General features: G+C 26.5%; 1 protein-coding gene across 5 annotated transcripts in view; it reads left to right on the top strand.

The window, feature by feature from the left end:
- Nucleotides 1-25,598, top strand: part of LOC117177695 (multidrug resistance-associated protein 1) — a 94,101-nt gene that overhangs the window by 25,498 nt on the left and 43,005 nt on the right. For all 5 annotated transcript variants that reach the window (XM_033368553.1, XM_033368554.1, XM_033368551.1 and 2 more), the window contains 8 exons: nt 141-780; nt 859-1,005; nt 1,076-1,160; nt 6,746-6,945; nt 13,772-14,273; nt 18,783-18,951; nt 20,584-20,710; nt 24,391-24,607. In XM_033368553.1, coding sequence (XP_033224444.1) covers nt 141-780; nt 859-1,005; nt 1,076-1,160; nt 6,746-6,945; nt 13,772-14,273; nt 18,783-18,951; nt 20,584-20,710; nt 24,391-24,607 — 2,087 coding nt within the window. The remainder of the gene's footprint in view (nt 1-140; nt 781-858; nt 1,006-1,075; nt 1,161-6,745; nt 6,946-13,771; nt 14,274-18,782; nt 18,952-20,583; nt 20,711-24,390; nt 24,608-25,598) is intronic.

Genomic DNA, 25,598 nt, shown 5'->3' with positions numbered 1-25,598 from the left:
CCCCCCCCCCCTAGAAATACAATTGTTGAAGAAATTTTCAAATCGCTCCCTCCGAAACATTTTCTGGATCTGCCCTTGCTTCTATGTTAATTATACATTTTTCTTAAAATACTCTCGGCCAACAATCTTTTTTATTCCAGATTACTGATTAAATTCGTGAATCCAAAAACACACGAACAGATGTGGAAGGGCTACATGTACGCGGTAATTCTCCTGATAACCGCAGTTTTACAAACTTTGATTTTATCGCAGTATTTTAATCGCATGTTTTTAGTCGGTTTGCGAATTCGTACCGCACTGATAGCTGCAATTTACAGAAAAGCCTTGCGAGTTTCGAACTCTGCCCGAAAAGAGTCGACAGTTGGTGAAATTGTCAATTTAATGTCTGTTGATGCTCAAAGGTTTATGGATGTTACTGCCTATGTAAATATGATTTGGTCAGCTCCGCTCCAAATTGCTCTAGCTCTTTACTTCCTCTGGGGAATTTTAGGACCCTCGGTGCTCTCCGGTTTGGCTGTGATGATCATCCTAATTCCTGTTAACGCTCTGATCGCAGGCAAAGTTCGACATTTGCAGATCAAGCAAATGAAGAACAAGGACGAGCGAGTGAAATTAATGAACGAAGTTTTGAGCGGTATCAAAGTACTAAAACTTTATGCCTGGGAGCCTTCCTTTGAGGAGCAGATTTTAAAAATCCGCAATAAGGAGATCAAAGTGCTTAAAGAAGCCGCGTATCTTAATGCGGGAACGAGTTTTATTTGGTCTTGCGCTCCATTCTTGGTGAGCAGAAACTTATAAGAATTTTCTAAATCATTTCAAAATATATATTTATAGCTTGATTTTGTTTTTTTTCGAAAGGTTTCCTTGGTATCGTTTGCCACCTTCGTACTTATTGATGAGAAAAATGTTCTGGACAGTAGTACAGCTTTCGTTTCGCTTACTCTCTTCAATATTTTAAGATTTCCTCTCTCCATGTTGCCGATGATGATTAGTAACGTTGTCCAGGTTAGTATGATTCAAATGGAAATTAATGAAAAAAAAAAAACAAATGAAAATTAATTAACTTTTTTTACAGGCATCTGTGTCTGTAAAACGTATCAATAAGTTCATGAACTCGGAAGAACTAGATCCCGATAATGTGCAACATGACCCGAACGAACGTGAGTATTTTGCTTACTTTCATTCATGTTTTTTTTTTACAAATACAGGGATCACGTTCCGATCAATTTTTTTATCTAGTCCTTTTTTTCTCTTAAATTTGAAAATTCCTTAAAACATCTAATTTCGAGAATTTTGACCCAATTTTTCCCTTTCTTTATAAGGTTTCAATTATTTTTTTAAGAATTATAAACAGAAATTGAAGAATTAGAAAACAATAAAGGTAACTGAAAGCAGGGTGGCCGCGGGACCGTGAAACCGGAAATTTTATTGAGACCGGGAAAACCAGGAAATTATCGTGAATTTATTTTTTGACCGGGATATCATTCTATTTAAAATGCGTATTTTAATTAAAAGAATTTTAAAATGCACTTTTAAAGACTTTAACAATTAAAAATTTGAAGCGTTTAAAATCGATGATTTTTCATAACGAACATTTTTAGTTGATAATAATTGATTGTACAAAACGATTCGGCATCAGTTCACAATTTTAGAACTTTCAGATTTTAAGTTTAAAAATTAAACTGCTTCAATTGGATTTTATTAAATTTCAATCTAAAATATTCCATTTTTAAACCACGTCATTTAAAATTTTTCAATTAAAAAAAAGAACAATTACTTGATATTTAGAAATATCTGACTGTACATTTAAAATCAGTAATTATAATTTTAAAAATTCGCAAACTGGGACAAAAAAAGTAAACTTTGAAAATTACCATTTTAATTGTTCTATTAAAAAAAATTCATTTATAAGTCAACTTCTTCAATTTTGATGTATAAATAACAATTGAACACTTATTATTCTTAGAAAAAATCGAGTAAGTTACAGAAATATTTATAAGTTTTGAAAAATTCAAAATTAATTTAAAATTTTAAGTGATTTGAATTCATTTAAATGAAGTATCTACGTGTACCGATAAAACCCGGCTATTTTTACAAAAATTTCGGCGAAAATATTCCGCGGCCTAATTTGAAACCAAATATAGATCTTAGCAATTTCGAACATAATATTTAGAAGCTTCTTATTAATAAATTTTTTTTCAATTGCTAAGAAAATTGAAAATGATTTTTTTCTTCTTCAATTATTTGAAATTCGAATAATTTTAAAAGATATTTAAAAGTTGTGAAAAACTTTTGATAATATTTTTGAATTTAAAAAATTCAAAACAACATGTAAATGTTTCAAGGTCTTGAAATTGAATTTCGAAGCATTTTAAGGATTTTTGAACTATTTAAAACTAAAATAATTCAACATAATTTATACAGAGAATTTTCAATCTTTTACAAATTTATATTTAATTTATATTTATATTTTTTATATTTATATTAATATTTTATTTATATATTTTAACAAATTCCGAGCTAGCACTGAGCATTTTCGAAAAGGAACAAAATTCTGAATTGGAACAGGACATTGTTCCAAAGAATTATAATTCTGAGTTGAAGCAATAGAATTTTCAAATTTTAACTAATTCTGAATTGAAACTGGTATTTATCCAAAAGAATTATAATTCTTCTTGGAACAGGGAATGTTAAACTTTATATAAATTCCGAGCTGTAACAGGCTTTATCAGAATGAATTCTAAGTTGAAACGGGATATTTTCGAGAAAAATTAAAATCATAAATTGAAACAGGGAATTTTACAAAAATTTGAATTCTTTTTGGTAACGGAAAATCCCGAAAAATAACATTCCCGAATTGAAAAATTCCCTAATAATAAAATTTCCGAAAAATAAAAATATCGATTTGGGAAATTCCCGAAAATTAAAATGGCCGAAAAATAAAAATACCCAATTGGAAAATTCCCGAAAAATATAATTCTCGATTAATGAAATTCCCGAATAATAAAATTCCCGGCAGTTAACAATATTAACGAAATGGAAAATTCTCGAATAATAAAATTCCCGACAGAAAATGAATGCATTATAAAATATCCGAATTGTAAAATTCCCAAATTTAAACAATTACGCGTTTTTATAAAAATGTTTTATTGAATATAAGTATTTGTAAACAATAAACCATATTTATAAAAACTTGTCATTGTTTAAATTCGGAAATTTTCCAATTCGAATATTTTATAATTCGTCGATTTTCCGTCGAGAATTTCATTATTCGGGAATTTTCCAGTTCGTTAATTTTATTATTCGGGAATTTTTTAATTCCGTAATGTTATAAACCTTCGAGAATTTTATTATTCGACAATTTTATTATTCGGGAATTTTCCAATTCGGGATTTTTACAGTGTCGGGAATTCAGTTTTAGGGATTTTTCAGTCGTCTCCATTAAAAATTATAACGTGGATTTATATTTTTGGAACCGAATCTTTGAACTCTACAATTGATACAAGTTCAAAATTTGTGATTTGGAAGTTTAACTGCATTTAATTTAAAATTGTGCTGTTGAAAAGTGTTAGTCACTTACATATTATACCTGTAAATTATTGAGAATTTGAATACAAAATTGTTGAATGAAACAAATTTTTAAAATGTTTGCGATTCATGAAAAAACCGGAAAATGACCGGGAACTTTTTTCTTTGATTAAAACGACCACTCTCTGAAAGGTAAATTAATTATGTACTTGCAAATGAAAAACATCTTTATGATGTTAACCGGCTTCACAGGCAAGAATTCTCTAAAAATAGGCCAAATAAGGAGCCTTTTTTTGAAAATAGAGGAATAAATTGTTTTAAATATACATAGTACTGGCACTAATAAGATTCAAATTGAAACGCCTTAAGTCCCTAATATTTCGAGTAAAAATATTGAATTTTCAAGACAATAGATGAAGTTTTAACCAAATAGTTGAATTTTTAACTAAAAAGATGAATCTTTAATCAATCTTCATTCATTTTCTACCAATAAACGAATTTTCAAGAAAAATGTTACATCTTGAGCGTAGAAAAATGCATTTTTGACAAAGTAGTTCAAGTTTTAAAAGAGTAGTCGAATTTTCGTCCAAGAAAGATTATAATTTACAATTAAAACTAGTTTATATCAACCAAAAAATAAGAATTTTATGCAAAATGTTGAATTTTTAACAAACAAAAAAGCTAATTTTTGAACGAAGCAGTTGAATTTTCTGACAAATTTATTTTTATTCGAATATGTGAATTATCAATAAAAAAGTTTAATTTTAATATAAAACAACGAATCTTCATAAATATAGTTAAATTTTCAACCAAAGTAAAGAATCTTCAACCAAGAAAAGAATTTCAGTGAAAAGACAAATTTTTTACAAAACAGTTAAATTTTCAATACCAAGATGTAACTTTTGAACAAAAAAGTTTATTTTCAATAAAAAACAAATGAATCTTAAGAAAGATGTTCAGTCACGAAAGAAAAAAATGCAACGAAATTATTGGATTTTCAAACCAAAAAGACTTACTTGGTACAAAACAGGTAAATCTTTAAAACGAAGCATGTGAATTTTCGAAAAAAGTTTATTTTCAATAAAAAACAAGGAATCTTCAACAATAAAGTTAAATTTTCAAACAAAGTAATGAATGGTCAACCACTAAAGATGAATTTTTCAGAAAAATCTTGAATCATTTACGAAAATAAATCAATTTTCATTAAAGTAGTTTAAATTTTAAACGAGTAGTCGAATTTTCAACCAAGAAAGATTTTAATCAAAAATTACAACTAGTATATATCAAGCAAAAAAGACGAATTTTTTTACAAAATTTGGAATTTTCAACAAAAAAAATAAAACTAGTTTCAACCCAAGCAGATCAATTTTTTAACAAACAGAATAATTTTTAATCCGAAGATGTGGATTTTTAAGGAAAAAGTTTATTTTAAATCAAAAACAACGAATCTTCAACCATATATTTGAATTTTCAACAAGATAGTTTAATTTCCTACCAAATTAATCAATTTTCAAGCTAAAAGACGAATTTTTGAAAAAAAACTGTTAAATTTTCAATAAAAAACAACGAATCTTCAATGAAGAAAAAAATTTCAACCAAATTGTTTGAATTTTCAAGCTAAAAAGACGATTTTTTTTCAAAACAGTTAAATTTTATAATCAAAAGATGTGAATGTTATAGAAAAAAGTTCATTTTCAATAAAAAAGCAACGAATCTTCAACAATATTGTTAACCTTTAAACCAAAGTAATTAATGTTCATCCAGGAAAGATGAATTTTTAAGAAAAATGTTGAATCATTTACGAAAAAAATCAATTTTTAACAAAATAGTTTTAGTTTTAAACAAGTAGTCGAATTTTCAACCAAGAAAGGTTTTAATCAAAAATTACAACTAGTATATATCAAGCAAAAAAGATGAATTTTTTACAAAATTTTGAATTTTCAAAAAAAAAAAAATAAATAAAACTAGTTTCAACCCAAGCAGATGAATTTTTTAACAAACAGATTAACTTTTAATCTGAAGATGTGGATTTTCAAGAAAAAAGTTTATTTTCAGTAAAAACAATGAATTTTCAACCGTATATTCTAATTTTCAACAAGTAAGTTTACTTCCCTACCAAATAGTTCAACTTTTAAGCTAAAAGGCGAATTTTTGAAAAAAAACTGTTAAATTTTCAATAAAAAACAACGAATCTTCAATGAAGAAAAAAATTTCAACCAAATGGTTTGAATTTTCAAGCTAAAAAGACGATATTTTTTCAAAACAGTTAAATTTTATAATCAAAAGATGTGAATGTTATAGAAAAAAGTTCATTTTCAATAAAAAAGCAACGAATCTTCAACAATATTGTTAACCTTTCAACCAAAGTAATTAATGTTCAACCAGGAAAGATGAATTTTTAAGAAAAATGTTGAATCATTTACGAAAAAAATCAATTTTTAACAAAATAGTTTAAGTTTTAAACAAGTAGTCGAATTTTCAACCAAGAAAGGTTTTATTCAAAAATTACAGCTAGTATATATCAAGCAAAAAAGATGAATTTTTTACAAAATTTTGAATTTTCAAAAAAAAAATAATAATAAAACTAGTTTCAACCCAAGCAGATGAATTTTTTAACAAACAGATTAATTTTTAATCTGAAGAGGTGGATTTTCAAGAAAAAAGTTTGTTTTCAGTAAAAACAATGAATTTTCAACCGTATATTCTAATTTTCAACAAGTAAGTTTACTTCCCTACCAAATAGTTCAACTTTTAAGCTAAAAGACGAATTTTCTAAAAAAAACTGTTAAATTTTCAATCAAAAACAACGAATCTTCAATCAAAAAAGATGTCTAGTCAAGAAAAAAATAAAACCAAATTATTGAATTTTCAAGCCAAAAAGACGTATTTGGTACAGAACAGTTAAATTTTTAAAACGAAACACGTGAATTTTCAACAAAAGTTTATTTTCAATAAAAAACAACGAATCTTCAACAATATTCTTAAATTTTCAACCAAAGTAAAAAATCAAATCAAAAAATGAATTTTTTACAAAGCAATTTAGTTTTGAACCCGAAATTATGAATTTTCATTTCAAAAAGACGAATTTTCAAAAAAATAACTAAATTCTTAACCGAATAGGAAAATTGGTAATAAGGTCACGTGATCCACTGATAAAAATTCCGCTTTAGTCCTCTTCTTTTACCTAAAATTCAACTAACTTTCGGATTCTTGGCAGCTTACCCACTAGTGATTGAAAAAGGTTCATTCGCTTGGGACTCTGAACAGAATGATAAACCCGTTTTGCGAAACATCAATCTCAAAATCCAAGAGGGTCAATTAGTTGCTATTGTCGGCACCGTTGGATCCGGAAAAAGTTCCTTAATCTCTGCTTTCCTCGGCGAAATGGAAAAATTGAATGGCAGAGTCAACACAAAGGTAAGTTTTTCTGATAAAAATTCTTCGAAAAAGTATTTATATTAAAAGTACTATGTGAGTGATTCTTTATACTAAGGTAACTTTCGATAGGAACAATTTTTTGCAAAAGTATTTTGAAATATGTATTTTTAGGTAAATTATTCAAATGTTAATCATCAAAGTTACAACATTTTTAATTTCAACATTGAAAACTTGCATACTTTTTAATTGTAAATTTTTAAATTTCAATTTTGAAGATTTACGATTGAAAATTCTTCAATTTTTAATATTGGTAATTAAAAAGTCTTGAATATTTAATGTGTATGATAGAAAAGAATGCAACTTTGTGAAGATTTATATATTACATTTATTTATTTTCATATTCATTCAATTTTAAATAAGTATACATAAAAATTCTTAAATTTTGTCAAGAGTTGTCAATTCTAAAAATTTCAAATTGACGAAATTTTAAATTTTAATCATCAGGTTTACAGAATTTTTGATTGTGAAACTTAAAAGTTCTTTGAATTTTAACAAGTTACAATTTAAAATTCTTCAATTTTTAAGGTTTAAAATTAAAAATTCGTCAAATCGGAATTTTTATTGTTTAAAATCATATAATTTTGAACTTTTTTGGAATATGTAGTTGAATTTTGAAGACTTGCAAAGGAAAATTCGTCAATAGAACATGATGCAATTTTGAATCATTTTTTTTTAAATAATTCCATTTCAAAGATTTAAAATTTTAGTATATTCAATTGTCAACATTAAAATAAAATTTATTCAATGTTAAAGATGTAGAAATAAAAATTTCTACATTTTGTCAAGGTTTTTCTATTCTATATCTTCCAAATTAAATAAATTTCAAAAGTAAGTTACAATGTAATGTAAGTTACACTTTGAAATTCCTGAATTTTGGAAATATATTCTTTAATTTTGAAAATTTGCAATTTAAGTCTCTTCAATATTTAATGTGTATAATAAAAAATTATGCAATTTTTAATCCTTTTTTGGAATAGTTCAATTTTGAAGTTTTCAAATTGAAACTTATTAAATTTTCAAGACTTAATATTGAAATTTATTCACTTTTATAGATTTTCTTCTAAAATTCTTTAATTTTAGATAGTAAAAATAAACGATTCTATTTATTTTTTGAAAATTTTTATAATTTTTTACATTTACTTTCTCGGACGTGCGATTACATGACGTAAAAATTCAAACAACAAAAAAACACTAACCTTTAAAAATGTGTTCCATTACAATTGAAATATTTATCCGAAAAGTGTCTAATTTACCTATAGCGTGTAATGGTACATAATAAAAATATGAAAAACTTGTAAGTCAAAGTTTTTTTTTATTAACCTTAGTTTCGACAATTCTTCTGAAACTTAGCAGCTTGTAAGTGGAGAACAAGGAAAAGTCATTTTTACGTATTTAAAGCTTGATTAATATATCTTTCGGGTCAAATACTCTGTATCTCTATCATACTTTTGGTCAATGTTATCAAAAAGAAGATATTTACCCAGTTTAAAAAATATATAAATATTGGCATATTGGAAATGCCAGGGAATTTTTCCGAGAGCGGTCCGTTGTCTAAACCTGTTAACTGACATTTTTTTCGGAATTGATTTTTTTGTATTTTCTGGAACATTTTTTATGTGCATTTAATATTCCGCAAGCGAAACGGCAAAATTCCTTTTCTTTTTTTTAAAGGGATTTTCGATAATCGAGTTTTGGTATCTAGTGAATAGCTCCACGGTCTAAACGTGTTAACTGCTTATGGCGTCTTATGGGAAATCCGTGATTTTTCTCTCAACGGCTCAGATTACTCGTAGAATAGGCCAGTGAGACACATGTCAGTGTGTGTGCAGAAAGTGTTGAGCGTGCTTAAAGTTTTTCGTGGTTACTTTAACGTTATCTTCGATCTTGTTGTCTACGGACAATTTTTGCAATAAACTGTTTTAAATTTTGGCAAACACATCTATGTTCGGTTTGCGATTCCAAACATTTTGACAGATAAAACTTGTTTGCAGCTTGAAAAACAACCCAGAAACATGCGAGCCCGGGAAAACTATAGAAAGCCAGCGGTATAATACTGCAGATAACATGTTTAGACAGCTGGATCCCTTGTAGATAACATATGAATAGCTTTCATTTGTCATATAACGTTCAATTTTGATTCAAATTTTATCAAACTAACGTGTATTATATTTCTATAGTAAATGTACAAAAAACATTTTAAAGTTTTAAAAAATATTTAAAATTGCAAAAATAACAATGATTTTTCTTCGCTGTGCAAAATTTATGAAATGTCAGTTAACAGGTTTAGACCGCGGACTCTTCATATGCAAAAGTAGATTTATATTACTGTACTGAACTACCCTATAGTTGAAAGCAGGTCGCAGATTCCCATAGAGTGATAGAAAAGTTAAACAGGCACGTTCGAGCTATCTGTTTACATTATTGCACTGAAAATTTTTTGAACAAGCAGCTATCTTCTTAGTGGCAACGAAGCGCCACCACGACGCTTGGTGCAGTGGCCAGATCACATTTAAGTAAGCTATAGTACCAAACGTGCGAGCAGATCCTTTCTCGTGTGTTGGGACCGCAGCAGTCCCACAAAAGAGAATGAAATGGCCCCACGAGTATAAACTATATGTATAACTTCGCACGAAACTTGCCGTGAGGATTCCGTGCTCCCGCCTAAAGGGAGCGTTACTGTACCAATACTGTTGGGTCTACAGCTGTTCCAATCTGGGAATACAGAGTTCCCAATATGAGAAAGGATATGTACCAATTTTCAGTGTGGATGTAAACATTCCAAGCGATTAAGTTGCAGAGATCGTGCCGAATTCGAGTGGAGCTCATTTATGGCTTTTAGCATTTCTTTAATCTTCAAACAGTGTAATTATCAAAACAAATTTCATAAATGGCTCTTCTTTAAAGAATAAGTTTAATTCATTATGTTGTGTTGTAAATTTACAAATACTATTAATTATTTAAACAATGTTAGTTAAAGATTTAAAGTTTGGCCTTTATCCTGCGAATCAATTTGTTTTCGAACTAAACTAATAATGTCTATCCGATGACTTTTTTCTGTATTGCTTTGCAAATTTACAAGAACTTTTAATTACTTAAACAATTTTAATTAAAAAATTAAGAGTTTGGCCTTTTTGCTACAAGTAAATTTGTTTACGGAGTCGACTAAGAATGTCTATCCCGTGACTCTTTTCTAGGTTGATTTGTAAATTTACAAGAACTATTAATTATTTACACAATTTTAATTTAAAAAATAAGAGTTTGCCTTTTTTCTACAAGTCAATTTGGTTATGGAGTCGACTAAGAATGTCTATTCGGTGACTATTTTCTATATTGCTTTGCAAATTTACGAGAACTATTAATTATTTAAACAATTTTAATTTACAAATTAAAAGTTTGGCCTTTATCCTACGAGTCAATTTGTTTTCGAAATCAACTAAGAATGTCTATCCGATGATTCTTTTCTAAGTTGCTTTGTAAATTTACAAGAACTATTAAATATTTAAACAATTTTAATAACAAGCTTAAGAGTTTTTGAACTTTTTTCTATGAGTCAATTTGTTTACGGAATTAATTAAGAATTTTTATTTTTTATTCTTTTGTTTTTGCTATGCAAATTTACAAACACTATTAATTATTTAAACAATTCTACTTCAAAAATTTAAATTTTGGCCTTTATTCTACGAATCAATTTGATTTCGAACTAAACTAATAATGTCTATCCGATGACTTTTTTCTATGTTGCTTTGTAAATTCACAAGAACTATTAAATATTTAAACAATTTTAATAACAAGATCAAGAGTTTTTGAACTTTTTTCTATGAGTCAATTTGTTTACGGAATTAATTAAGAATTTTTATTTTTTATTCGTTTGCTTTTTTATTCTTTTGTTTTTGCTTTGCAAATTTACAAACACTTAATTATTTAAATAATTCTACTTCAAAAATTTAAATTTTGGCCTTTATTCTACGAATCGATTTGATTTCGAACTAAACTAATAATGTCTATCCGATGACTTTTTTCTATGTTGCTTTGTAAATTCACAAGAACTTTTAATTATTTAGAAATTTTTTATTAAATAATTAAGAGTTTGACCTTTTTTCTACAAGTCAATTTGTTTACGGAGTTAACTAACAGTGTCTATTTTTTATTCTTTTGCTTTGCAAATTTACAAACAATATTAATTATTTACACAGTTTTACTTAAAAAATTTAAAGCTTGGCCTTTATCCTGCGAATCAATTTGTTTTTTCGAACTAAACTAATAATGTCTATCCTATGACTTTTTTCCATGTTGCTTTGTAAATTCACAAGAACTATTCATTATTTAAACAATTTTACATAAAAAATTAAGAGTTTGTCCTTTTTTCTACAAGTCAATTTGTTTACGGAATCGACTAGGAATGCCTATCCAGTGACTCTTTTCTAGATTGCTTTGCAAATTTACGAGACTCATTAGTTATTTAAACAATTGTATTTAAAAAATTAAGAGTTTGACGTTTATCCTACGAGTTAATTTGTTTTCGAAATCTACTAGGAATGCCCATTCGATGACTCTTTTCTATGTTGCTTTGTAAATTTACAAGAACTATTAATTATTGAAAGAATTTCGATTGAAAAATTAAGAGTTTGCTTTTCTTCCTACGATTAGGCTTCACTTTTTACCACAATTATCTAAAAATATCTTTTCGATGATTTTTTTTCTGATGCTTTGAAAATCTACAACTATTAATTATTTAAAAAAGGTTTATCAACATATTTATAGCTTGGCTATTTTTTAAGGAAGAGGCATAATTTGTTTAGGGAATGAACTAAGAATGTCTTTCGATGATCCTTTTCCACGTTACTTGGTAAATTTACAATAATTATTAACCATTTAAACAATTTTCATAAACATATTGAGAGTTGGGTATCATTCAAATTTGTTTACGAAGTTAACTAAGATTGTCTTTGTGATGCCTCTTTTATAGGTTATTTGTTAAATTTGTCAGAATTATTAATTATTGAAAGAAGTTTCATTAAACGTTTACAATTTGGCTATTTTCTAACGAATAGGGTCATTTTTTACTAAGGTTTAGTTACAATGCAGCTACATACGAGTTTGCTCGAAGTACTCGCATTCGCCAAAACGTTTGGTCCGATGAGAGGAAAAATGCAGAAAACCACCTCCTGAGTTTAGTCGGGTTTTCAAAATTCGAGTACACCACCCGGTCTTTCGTCGTATATGGTACCCATGCGAAGTCGTGTATGAATAGAAGTTATTAAAGTAAAAATGATTATCGTGGTATTTTCTTGATCTTAATTTCCAAATAGAATAATTACAATTAAAGTAGTGGGTCGCGCGCGTAAGAGTTTCTAGTTTTTTTCAAAATTCGTTTTTTGATGTTGTTTGAAATCAATTTTTTGAACTGAAAATTCAACTATTTTGTTCTTGATTAAAAATTGATCAATTTTTATAGAAAATTCAAGTATTTGTTTGAAATATCAACTAATTCATTTTTTGCTCCAAGTTCATGTTTTTTAAATGGAGATTTAATTACTTGCTTGAGAGTGACTCTTTGGTAAAAATTAATTTTTTGTTAAAGATTCTTTATTTCAACTGGAAATTCATCTCCTTGGTTGAAAAATGAGATATTTTGTTGAAAATTAGTTTTTTGTTTTTTTATCTTATAAAATTAATTTTTAAGTGGCAATATTACTAATAATTATTTGATTGAAAAATGATCATTTTTATTTTAAAATTTGACTTTTTTGGTAGAAATTAATCTTCTGGGTTGAAAACTAACCCCTTTGTTAGAAATTTAATGACTAGTTGAAAAGTTATCATTTCAGTTGAAAATTCGTCGCTTTGTTTGATAATTAATTGTTTAACTGAAAATGTAACTATTGAATTGATGTTTGATAATTTATTTATTTTTTTAATTAAAAATTCATATATTCTCTATCAAATTCGTCTCCTTTGGTAGAAATGATTCTTCGATTCCATTTTTGGTTGAAACTTGATCTTTTTTAGTTTTAAACTCAACAATTTGAATCGAATTTTGTCTTTTTTTGATCGATTATGCAAATATTTCATTAAAAATTAATGTATTTTGTTTCTAAAATTCACCTATTCCAGATAAACATTTATTATTTGAGTTGGAAATTCATTAGTTTGGTTGAAAATTTAACAACCTGGTTAAAAATTAGCCTTTTTTAGTTCAATTTGAATTTTTTTAAATTTGATTTTTGTCACTTGAAAATTCAATTCTTTGATTGAGAATGCTTTTATTTTTTTGAAAAATCGCCTTTTTGGTAGAAAATGAATCCTTTGGGTTGGAAATTCAACTTTTTAGTTAAAAATTCATCTATCTTTTTGAAAATATAAAATTCTACTTGTACAGTTAGGAATTTGAAACGGTTTCAGTTAATTTTTAATTTAGTACTCACATTATTTTACCTAAATGTGCTCTAAATTTTAAGCATAAGTATATAAAATAAATATGTGTTTGCATTTTTATTCAAATTCATGGACTTTGGAGACAAATTCAAGACGTGATTAATTATGGCTTAGCCTTATTTAATTATTTATGTAATCTATCATGGTAACATATTTATGAATATCTTGTAATATTAATTAATTTCCTAGACACTAAAAAGAACTTTATTCATAATAAAATCGCGAAAAATTATGCCTAAAAAAGCTTGAGATACCTGGAGAAAAACCTGTAATTGTCAGGGAATTTTTTTCTAGGATTTGAGTAGACACTCTGTATCAGTCAACAGTGTTTTAACTCTCGAAATTTATTCTGATTTCCAATCTCTTACAGGGTTCAATCGCCTATGTTTCTCAGCAAGCGTGGATACAAAACGCGACTCTACAAGACAACATCCTCTTCGGAAAACCTTTAGACAAGGCAATCTATAATCGAGTCATCGAAGCTTGCGCCCTAGGTCCGGATTTGAAAATGTTGCCAGCAGGAGATCAAACCGAAATTGGAGAAAAGGGAATTAATTTGTCCGGAGGTCAAAAGCAAAGAGTTTCTTTAGCGAGAGCAGTTTACAATAATGCAGATATTTACTTCCTGGATGATCCGTTGAGTGCTGTAGACGCGCATGTTGGCAAACACATCTTTGAAAATTTGGTTGGAACCCAAGGACTGATGAGCAAAAAGACCAGGGTTCTTGTTACTCATGGTATTACGTACTTACCAAAAGTAGACAACATCGTTGTTTTAAAAGATGGAGAGATTTCCGAAATCGGTACTTTTAAGGAGCTTTTGGCTAAACGAGGCGCTTTTGCCGAATTTCTTGTGCAGCATCTTCAGGAAGGTGAGTTTATTCAGTGCGTTTAGCGTCCTCAGGGTGGCCGCTGGACCGGGGCAAATCGTGAAATGACAGTGAATTTATTTTTCGATTGGGAATTTTACGAATCTTTAGAAGAAAAATCTATCGAAGTTCGATTTCATCAACCGTTTTTTAAACTTATTAGTTGAATTATCTTTGTCAATTATGATATCATTCAGTTCGTAATGCCTAATTCGAAAATCTTTTACTTCCAAATTTTTTCGTTTTAGATTTTTATTTTTAAGTGTAAATTTTTAATTTAAAGAATTTTAAAATTCACTCTCGAAGACTTAAACAACTAATAAGTAAAGGCGTTTGAAGTTGACATTTTTGGATAATTTTTTTTTTATTTTATCTAATTTAAATATAAATAAATAAAAGTAATTTTAAACGGATCTGTACTTTTAAGATTAAAAAGTGAGCAATAATTAATTTGACAAAACGAAATGAATTGAAACCAAATATTCAAAATTAAACAATTTGAAACTAAATTGTTTGATATAGAAAGCCTTGAAACGCTGAAATTTCGAAGATCTTTTAGACTTTGAATGTTACAATTTTAATTGACCTTTAAAAAAAATTAATTTTAAATTGAAATTGTTGAATTTATATGTATAAAAGACAGTTTAACACTTATTATTTGTAGAAAAATTTGAGTAATTTTAAAAGATATTTCGTGTTTTTGAAAAGATTCAAAATTAATTTAAAACATTTAAAATGATTTCAAATAATTTAAACGAAGTGTATACCGACAAAATTTGGCTATTCGCATTGTAATTTGGGTAAAAATAGCCACAACCTACTTCAAAAGAAAATGAAGATTTTTGCAGATTTTATACAAAAAATTGAGGAGCTCTTTAAGAATTATGAAGAGTTTTAAAAGAATAAAAACATTTTCTTAAAATTCCTAGGTAAATTGAAAATGATTTTTCATTTTGAAAATCTATTTTAAGAGAATATTTGAAAAGATTTCCAACATTGTTAAAAAAGAATCTGGAAGTTTATAAGGAAATTTGTTTGAATTTGCAAGATTTAAAAAAAATGGTGGGAAAATTCGATTCATTTTAAAAGGTATTTAGAAGTTCGGAAAAAATTTCAAAAATAATTTTAAATTTGAAAAAATTTAAAACAACTTCTGGATTTCTTAAACTTTTGAAATAAAATTTTAAAGATTTTCAAAGATGTTGGAATAATTTAAGCTGAAAATAATTTAACTTCTAAATTAAAAAGTTTTCAGTTTAAACAAATTAATTTTCCAATTTTTAACGTTTCTAGCTTCAAATTGCTTAAAATAATATTTAAAAAATTTTTAAAGTTCATTGATTGATTCTTTAATTTAGAGTATTGAAAATCATAATGTAGATTTATATTTATGGAATTGAATATGAATTTTTAAACGGCACATAATTTATAAAAGTTAAAAATTCAAAAATTTTCAGTTTATCTGCATTTCATTTAAAATTGTTCATTTGAAAAGTTCTAGTATCTTCCATTTTATTCGTTTTTATTTCTATCCATCATTTGAATACAACATTTTTGAAATAAAAAAAGTTTAAACTTCAAATTTGACAGTTTAAAACTCGAGAGTTCCACTTTGAGTGCTTTAATTTTTAGCTTATTTTTTATTACTTCAAATGGAAAAACGTTTAGCCTTAGTGTTCGTAATTTTTTATTTTATTGACCGTGGAAAGTGTTTGTGAGCCGGGGAAAAGCCAAGAAATGACCGGGAATGTTTTTCTTCGATTAAAACAGTCACTCTGGTCCTGAGAATCTTTGAAATAGTGGAAAAGGCCTTAAATATTTTTTTACTTTAAAAAAAAAACAACAGAAAAAGTCCTTCAATTTTGATCATGGCCCTAGAATTTTGATTAATTTAATGTCAAAAATAGGGTTTCAAAGTTATTCTCTGCTGAACCGGTTCTTGGTAGGCTTATGTAATTAATAATTCCTAGCTGCGCCATATTTTTTTCTATTTCTAATTTTTTGTTTTATTTCAAAGTAGAAAACAGACACCTTTTAACAATAGATTCTTCATTTTATCAGGGTGAAAAATCACGAAGCTACAACAGAAAATAGTTCATAGTTTCTCATTTATTCTCGAATAATTTTAACTTTAATATCAATTTAATTACATTTTTTTTAATGTAATCTTGCAAAAATCAGGAAATTTTGATAAGAGTCATTTTTAATGCAAATTCAATCATTTTGTTCAAAAGTTGATTTTTTTTTGTTTGAAAATTCCTTTTTTCTGTTTGAAAATTAATTTTTTTTAATTGAAAATTTAACTATTCAAGTTGAAGATTTATCATTTTTGTTGAAAATTCATCCCGTTGGTTGAAAGTTTAAATTCTTGTAGAAAAGTAGAACCACTTTGTTAACAAATTAATTTTTTTGGTTGAAGGTTCATTTCTTTGATTACAAATTTCACTATTATGTTTTAAAAAAATTTTGTTAGGGAAAATTAATCTTTTTTAGTTTAAATTTGAACTATTACATTTTTGTTAAAAATTAATTTTTTTTAATTTGGTTGTAAATGCATCTTTTTGGTTGAAAATTAATTTTTTTTATAGAGAATTCAACTATTTCGTTCAAAATTCTTTTTTTCTAAATAAAATCAATGTCAGCATTAATATCCAAATATCATATTATTAATTTTTTTTTACTTAAAAAATTTAACTTCCATTTTTTGTTGAAAATTCGCCGTTTTATTTGAGAATGCATTTTCATAGTTTGAAAAGTCAACTATTTTGTTACAAATTTATGTTTTTGCTTGAAAATCTATTTCTTTGGTAGAAAATTTCACTACAATGTTAAAAATTCTCTTTTTTTAAAATTTTTTTACTGAAATTTTAAATATTCCATTTTTTGTTGCAAATTAATATTTTTGTTGAAATATCTGTTTTATATATTAACTACTATATCCTTCGTTAAGAATTCATTCAATTTTTGTAGAAAATTCTAACTTTTTTGTTTGAATTTTTTTTTTGTACGAAAATTAATCTCGTTAAAAATTCGTCGTTTTATTACGTTATTCATTTTCTTAGGTTGAAAATGCAACTTTTCGATTAAAAATATATCTTTTTAGTTGAAAATTCGTTTCTTTAATAGAAAATTTAACTGCTTTCTTAAAAAAAAATTGTTATGGAAAATTAATTTTTTTACTGCAGTTTTAACTCAAATTTTTTGTTAAAACGAAATTTTTCTTAGGAATTCAACTATTCGGTTAAAATTAATCTTTTTGTTAGAAAACTTATTTTTTTGTTTTGAAAATTAATCGTTTTGACTGAGAATTCATTTTCATAACAGCTTGAACATTTAATTATTTGATTAAAAATTTTATTATTTTATGGAAAATTTAATTTTTCGTTAAAAGTTTGTAATTTTTTTTAAATGTAAGTTATCGTGCTAAAAATTCATCTTAAAGTAAACGTCCCAGCAACCGTGATGCCAATTTCCTTGCTTCTTATGTAATTTGAATAAATATAATTTCTATTTCCTATTATAAAATGCTAAAAATAATTGTGTTTTTCGAAACTTAATTCTTTTATTGTAAATTCAAGTATTTTGTTAAAAGTAATTTTTTTGGGCAAATATTCCACTTTTTTTTAACATTCATCTATTTGGACAGAAAATTTGTTCTTTTAGATTAAATTTCATCTTTTTTCGTTAAAAATTAAACTGTATTCTGACAAATTCAATTATTTTGTTGTAATTGCAACTGTTTTTGGTTCAAGTTGAATTTTTTTTATTTGAAAATTTATCTTTTATAGTTGAAAAATATATTCTTTTTGTATTGAAGTAAATCAAATTAAAAATAAAAATTGTTTTATTCCGTTTACAAAAGATTGTGTTTTAAAAATGTTACAAGACTAAAATTCTGGTATTTTAATATTAATGGTCAGGAAAAACGATAAATTTTTCAGGGAAAAGTCAGGGAATATTGAAAATGAAGTTTTGCGGCCTAAAATTCGAAAATATAGTCCGATTTCATCCAATTCTAATAGAAGAAGCCCTTTACACGCGGAATTGGACTCATATATTATATAAAAAAATTATTGGATAACAAACAAATTAATGTCATTAAATTGTTCATAAAGTTAACAAAAATCAGGAAAAAATGAGACTCCGAAATATTTTCTATTGTAACTTTGTGATTTTTATCGTAATAAAATAAACAACCGCAAAAAAGCAGTTTTTTGCCGTAAAATGAGATTTTGGAGGTGTATGTATGAGCATATTTGCTCATCACACTTTCGTTATTTTCACTAGAATTTGAATTCTTTCTATGTTTCGTGAGAAGTATTTTTTCTCTGTAAAAAAAGGTATTCGGAAAACTTTATGTTTTCGTCCAGGAAATCCTGGAAAAGTCCTGGAATTGTTTGTTGAAGAAGCGTTAGATACCTCGGTTTATTTGATTGATTATGAATTACTTTTATTCTCTAAGTTAACGTTAATAATGTTAATGTTATAAGAAAGTGAAAATTTTTTTAATAGTAAAACCGGAAGATGTTTCTGAAGGAGAATTGGACGAAATTACGCAGAGTCTTCAAACCACGATTGGATCTGACGAACTGCAACAGAAATTGTCACACGCGAAGACTCAAATATCTGGAAATATTGGAGAGCCGGCTGATAAAAAATCCCTGAACGGTTCTCTGCACAGGTAATTTTTTATTTTGATCCGAATTTCACAATCATTCTTATTGCAGTTAGAGTATGTCATATTTATATTATTTCTACGCATATTTTTAAGCACTTTGATTCAATATTTTCGGCTAAAATCCGTCTCAAATCCAAGATTGAGATATTTAAAAGTTGTAGGAAGTGAAAAATTCTCAATTCAGAATCAAAATTTCAAGGGATTGTAAAAGGGTGTGAAAGGATTTCAAAATTTTTTAAGGGATTTTAGAAAATCTGAACAAATTTCTATGAACTTTAGGGATTAAATTAAATGGAATAAGATTTAAAGGGAATTTTGGGGATTAAAAGGAATTTCTATAGATTTCATGAGGTCTGATTATTAAAATTTCAAAAAAGAAAGGTTTAAATTCGCCCTAAATTATTTAAAATTCCCTTGAAATCCACTGAATTTAATGGACTGTTTTTGGATTTTGAATTCACTCTGAATACTTTTTAATTCATTTTAAATTCATATCAATTTCATGGAATTCTCTTGAATTTCCTTGAATTCTAATAAATTCACTCAAATTTGACTGAAATCAATAAAATATTTGGGATTTTTTTGCATATAATTTGAATTCACTCGGAATTCACCCGAAATTCTTATTAATTGATCCTAAATACTTTTTTATTCTTTGGACACCTCTGGAATTTGTATGAATTTACCCGGGGCTCTTTTGAATTTACTTGAATTCTTCTGAACTCACCCAATTTTACTTAATTAAATTGATTTTTTTTTTTATTGACCCTGAAACCTTTTAAACTCACTTTCATTTTTTAGACATTTCATCAAATTCTTTTGAATTCTATAAATTTGTCTAAACTTACTCCAAACCTGATAGATTAAATGAATCTATAAAAATATGTTTTTGACTTGTTTTCAATTCAATTGAATTTTGATGATTTTGATCGAATTCTTTACATTTTCTTTTTTCTAATACATATTCTTCTATTTTTTAAATCTTTAATTCACTTAAATAATGTTTAATTCGGCCTGAATTCTGTTGACTCCGATTTTATTGCAATCCATGGAAATATTTTGATTGTTCAGATTTGATTGAATTCACTTAAATTTTTACGAATTTCATCAAAGTGTGTTAAATTCTCTTTAGTTCTTATAAGTGTACACTAATTTTACTGAAGTCAATGGATTTAAAAAAAAATTCCAGTGATGTGGGTTAAACTTAAATTGTTTTGAATTCATTCTGAATTCTTACGAATTTTTCCTGAATTTGTTCAAATGCCCCTGCAACTGATTTATTTGAATTGAGCTAAAGTCTTTTTAATTCACCTTGAATTCTAAGGTATTTCATCCAATTATTTTGAATGTCATTTAATTTTTCTAAATTTACTACGAATCTAATAATATTTCAACCATTTTTAAGGATTTTCCAAAAATTTCATAGGATTTGAGAAAATTTCAAAGGACTTTAGAAACTTATCAAAGAAATCAATGATATTGAAAAGATTTTAAAGTAATTAAATTAATTAAATTGATTGAATTAATATTTATTTAATTATTTATAATATTTAGAAGTCAAAATTCTCCCTCTATATAAAATTTCATTTTTCAATTTATTTCTGGTTCCGTTTTATATTTATTATTTTTGAACAGAGCCCAGTCCATAGAAAGTCATCATTCAGGAAGTCTCGTGAGAAGCAACAGCGTCAAGGAAAACGATACATCGAAGAGTAAAACAGGAGAGAAACTTATAGAAGTTGAAAAAACCGAAACTGGAAGTGTAAGTGTTGAATTCCTAAACGAAGTGTCTAGGCATACCGACAAAATTTGGTCTGCACTCACCGAATTTCGGTGAACCAAGCCACGACCATTCCCAAAAAAGATTAGGGTTATTTGAAAATTTTTTTTATTTCAAAAGATATATCATTTAAAAAATTATCAGGGTGTTTTGATTTAGAAAAAGAGAATTTCAAGAAAAACTCCCTTTCCAAGTGAGAATTTCTCACAATTTGAAACTTCCCTCTTCACAATTTTAGAGAAGTGAAATGACTATATTTCTTGGGACAAGGATATTCAGAATTCAATTGAATTTGGATTTGATATAGAAAAGTTTCTAAAAGTTTTATGATTTTGATTTTGAATGGGAATTTTTGAAAATAATTATTATTTTTATTTAGAAAAAGCGAATTTACAAAAACAAATCCTCTTACAAGTTAAATTTTGTTTCCTTCTTCCAAATTGTGGAAAACGGGATTTACTATATTTCTTAATTTTAATAGAAAATGTTGTAAATAAGTAAAATTCTGATTTGGAAAATCAGGAAATAGGAAATTTTTGGAATTTTTTCAAATGGCAATTTTGGAAAGTAAATGAATTTGTGACTATTTTTTGAAAATTTGTTGTTGCTTGAAAATTTTGGTTCCTAATTGATATTTTTTTCGTTAAAAATCCATAATTTGCTTAAAAATTCATTATTTTTAGCCGAGCATTCAGTAGAAAATGCGACAATTTTGTTCAAAATTAATTTTGTTGCAGAAAGTCCGTCTTTTTGGGTTTTAAATTAAACTGTTTTGGTAGAAAACTTACTATGTCATTTTTGTTGGAAATTTGTCTTTCTTAGTTATAATTTTTTCTTGTAATCTTCGTTTTTGATTATAAATTAATCGTCTTTCTTCAAAATGAAACTATTTGTTTGAAAATTCATGTATTTTGTTAAAAAATTAATGTTTTTTTGGTACGGAATTTAACTTATTGCTTGAAAAATCATCTTTCTAGTTGAAGATCGAACTATTTCAGTGAAAATTTTAACCAATTTGTTAAAAATTCGTTTTCTTTTGAGTTGAATAACAATTTTATTTACTGAAAATTTAAATACCCCAGTTTTTATTATAAATTTATATTTTTAGTTGAAAACTCAACTATTTCGTTGGAAATTTATATTTTTAGTTCAAAACTCGTTTTTTTTGTACAAATAATGTTCTTGTTTGAAAGTTTATCATTTTTGTTCAAATTTTTTGTTTTTTGAAAATTTAACCATTCAATATTTGATTGTGATTTTATCGTTCTTAGTTGAACATTAAACTATTTGGTTGCAAATTCATGTGTTTTGTTGATAATTCGTATTTTTCGGTACAAAATTAATCTTTTGTGTTAAAAATTTATGTTTTTTGTTGAAAATCGCCTATTTGGTTAAAAATTAATCTATTTTGTTCAAAATGAAACTATTTTGTTAAAAAGTATTTTTTTCTTTTGTTAAAAAATTCGACTGTTTCGTTGAAAATTTGGCATTTTTGTCTAACTTCAGCTGTTTTCGACTAAGAATTTAAATCTCTTTTGATTGGAATATCAACATTTTTCAAAGAGAATCAATTTTTTTTTAGTTGAAAATTGAACTATTTTGTTGAAAATTCGTTTTCTTTTGAGTTGAATAATTTTGTTTACTAAAAATTTAACTATCCCAGTTTTTATTATAAATTTATATTTTTCAGTTGAAAACTTAACTATTTCGTTGAAAATTTATCTGTTTAGTTCAAAACTTGTCTTTTTTGGTAGAAATAATGTTTTTGTTTAAAAGCTTATTATTTTTGTTCAAAATTTTTGTTTGTTTGTTGAAAATTTAACCATTTAATTTTTGATAGTAACTGTATCTTTTTTAGTTGAAAATTTATATATTTAGTTCAAAACTCGTCTTTTACGGTAGAAATAATGTTCTTCTTTGAAAGTTTATCATTTTTTGTTCCAAATTGTTGTTTTTTATTTGTTTGAAAATTTAACCATTTATTTTTTTATTGTAACTTTATCTTTCTTAGTTGAAAATTAAACTATTTGTTTGCAAATTTATGAATTTTGTTGAAAATTCGTATTTTTCGGTAGAAAATTAATTTTTTTGGTTAAAAAGCTATATGTATTTTATTGAAAATTCAGCTATTTGGATAAAAATTAATCTATTTTGTTCAAAAAGAAACTATTTTGTTACCATTTTTTTGTTTTGGTTAAAAAATTCGACTGTTTCGTTAAAAAATTTTCATTTTTGGCTAACTTGAGCTGTTTTCCACTAAAAATTAAAATCTCTTTTGGTTGAAATATCAACATTTTTCATGGAGAATCTATTTCTATTAGTTGAAAATTGGATTATTTTGTTGAAAAATTATCATGTTTTGTTTATAAAAGTATTTTTTGAATCAAAATTTAACTTTTGGGAATAGTTAAACTGCGATACGCCTCCTGGTGACAAAAATTCGATCTATAAAGAATAGGCACGATTTTAAAGATGCATTTGAATTTGTGCATAAAAGTATTTTAACCATTTTTTTTTTTGCAGTTTAAAGTATTTATTGGATAATGAAAATAAATCTTTATCGGAAACAAAGTGTTTCAGATGGAATTTCAGTGAAAACCCACACTTTTTGACAGAAATATTTTTCTAAAAGAAAAAACAATTATGGTTCTCTTTATTGTGACTTTCAAAATATTATAAACTTAAATGGACTTATATTAAAGCAAAAATGAGCTCAAAGTAAATTTTTATTAATTTATACATGAAATATTTACTATTTAAAAATCTGACCTAAAAGTTAGGTTAGAATTCGTATTTAAATTCCAGTCGTCTATTATTCGTATTCTTAGTACAATATGGATAAAATTTGTTGCCACATACATTAATTAAAGTTTATTTAAGCTTACAATGCATTGAAACTCACATGAAATAATTGTATATTTTTTTTAACCTATTTCACAAAAATGTGTTTTTTCACTGTATAAGATGGAAATTCTATCCAAAACTATTTGTTTTTGATGAATATTTCTTTTCAGTATTCAATAATTGTTTTATACATTACAAAAAAATCGTAAAAACACTTTTATGCAAACATTAAAATACATGTTTAAAATTGTACCTACTCTTTCTAGTTCCATTTTTCGGCACCATGTAGCGAAATGGTAGACCACCATTCCCAATTACCGTTGAAAATTTATCTCTTTGGTTGAAAATGTAACTATTTTGTTTAAACTTCATTTTTTAAGAGAAAATTTATCTCTTCCATGTTCAGTGGAAAATTGATCTTTTTTAGTTAAAAATTCAACTATTTGGTTTAAACTTGATCTAATTAGTTTTTTTTTTTTTAATTTAGATTAATCTTTATATAGATGTAATCTAGAGTAATTCGACTTTTAAGCAGGGAATGTCCGAAAATAATTATAATTTTACTTGGAACAAACTATTTTTTTAATGAAACGGAAATTTCCGAAAATATGTTAAACTCTAATGCAGAGGGGATTTTTTTTAAATCCCTTCCTAAATTCAGAATTGTAATTCTTATGACCGAAAGTGATCCGATGTTCCAACTGGTTCCTACTTAGAATGATAATTTATTCAAATTGAACAAAAAATCTTCTGAATGATTGATAATTATTTTTGAGCTAATCCAATACTTTCTTCATGTAATGTTGTCACTTCTTTAGGTAAAATGGAGAGTTTATTCACACTATTTGAGATCGATTGGCTGGTTCTTATCGATTTCGACGATAGTGATGAACGCCATCTTCCAGTCGTTCAGCATCGGATCAAACGTCTGGCTAGCTAAATGGTCCACCGATAATGAATATGCTAAGACTGAAAACGGAACAGTAAATACTGACATGTATCTAGGAGTTTATGGTGCTCTGGGTTTGGGACAAGGTAAGTGTTTTCAAGAATAACGGGTTGCTTTACATACAGCTTAACACAATTGAATAGATGTAGATAAATTCCCTGAAAGTATTACGAACTTGCAAAGCTACATCGGAATGTCTACAATTTTGACCTCATAATTCATCTGCCTGTTGGTGAAACTTTTACGATTTACGAATTCTCAATCATTTCGCAAACCAGTTCTTTTTTTCATTCTTTGTGTGAAATTAGTTTATTTTGCTTCTCACAAAACAAACTACCATTCAAATTCATGTTCAGGAGCACTTCTTGCGACTTTATGATTCAGAATTTCTTTATTTTTAAGATGTTATATTATTGATATTTATATTGATTTTGAACATTCAGTCTGATAATCAATTTTAAAAATAAAAGTACGAGTATTTCACTATTCGTAAAAATCAACACTTTATATAAAGTGAAGCAGCTTTTGATAAGTGTTTTTAAATCGTGTATCATAGACAATTATTTTGTTTGAACTTCAGTTTTAAAAGACTATATTTTGAAATTTTTTTGAAGAGAATTTGTCTGGCCTGTGACAAGTTTTTCAGATGAGATTTTTGACAGGTCTAGATAAGAAAGTCTAAGAAAGAAAGAGGCTCAAATCATGCCATAACTCATGATATTTGAATAAAATCCATCTCACAAGACATTATTTAACAAAAAGCTAGGGCCAGTGTGGTTTGCTGTGACTTTTATAATTGAAACGCTGAATGGATTGACGAGTCGAGTTGATCCAGAACAGACCCAATTTTAAATGAGTCACGAATTCGATTAAAAAAAAGTAAATTTGAAGTTAGAAATAGAGGATATTAGAATTTTAATTTGGTATCTTCATCCAGTGGTTCAATTATCGATCTATTAACTTCTATCTCGATTTCTAAAACCCGAATGTCTATGTGGTTTCGTAGGATACGCTGAAGCAAATCCGATTCATTTTTCATCGTCACAATCATTAGGTATTAGAAGCCTGTTTCTGAAA

Source organism: Belonocnema kinseyi, chromosome 8 (genome assembly GCF_010883055.1).
Source record: "Belonocnema kinseyi isolate 2016_QV_RU_SX_M_011 chromosome 8, B_treatae_v1, whole genome shotgun sequence".
Lineage (NCBI taxonomy): Eukaryota > Metazoa > Arthropoda > Insecta > Hymenoptera > Cynipidae > Belonocnema > Belonocnema kinseyi.
Note: the sequence above shows the minus strand (reverse complement) of the source record. Positions and strands in the feature narration are given on the sequence as shown.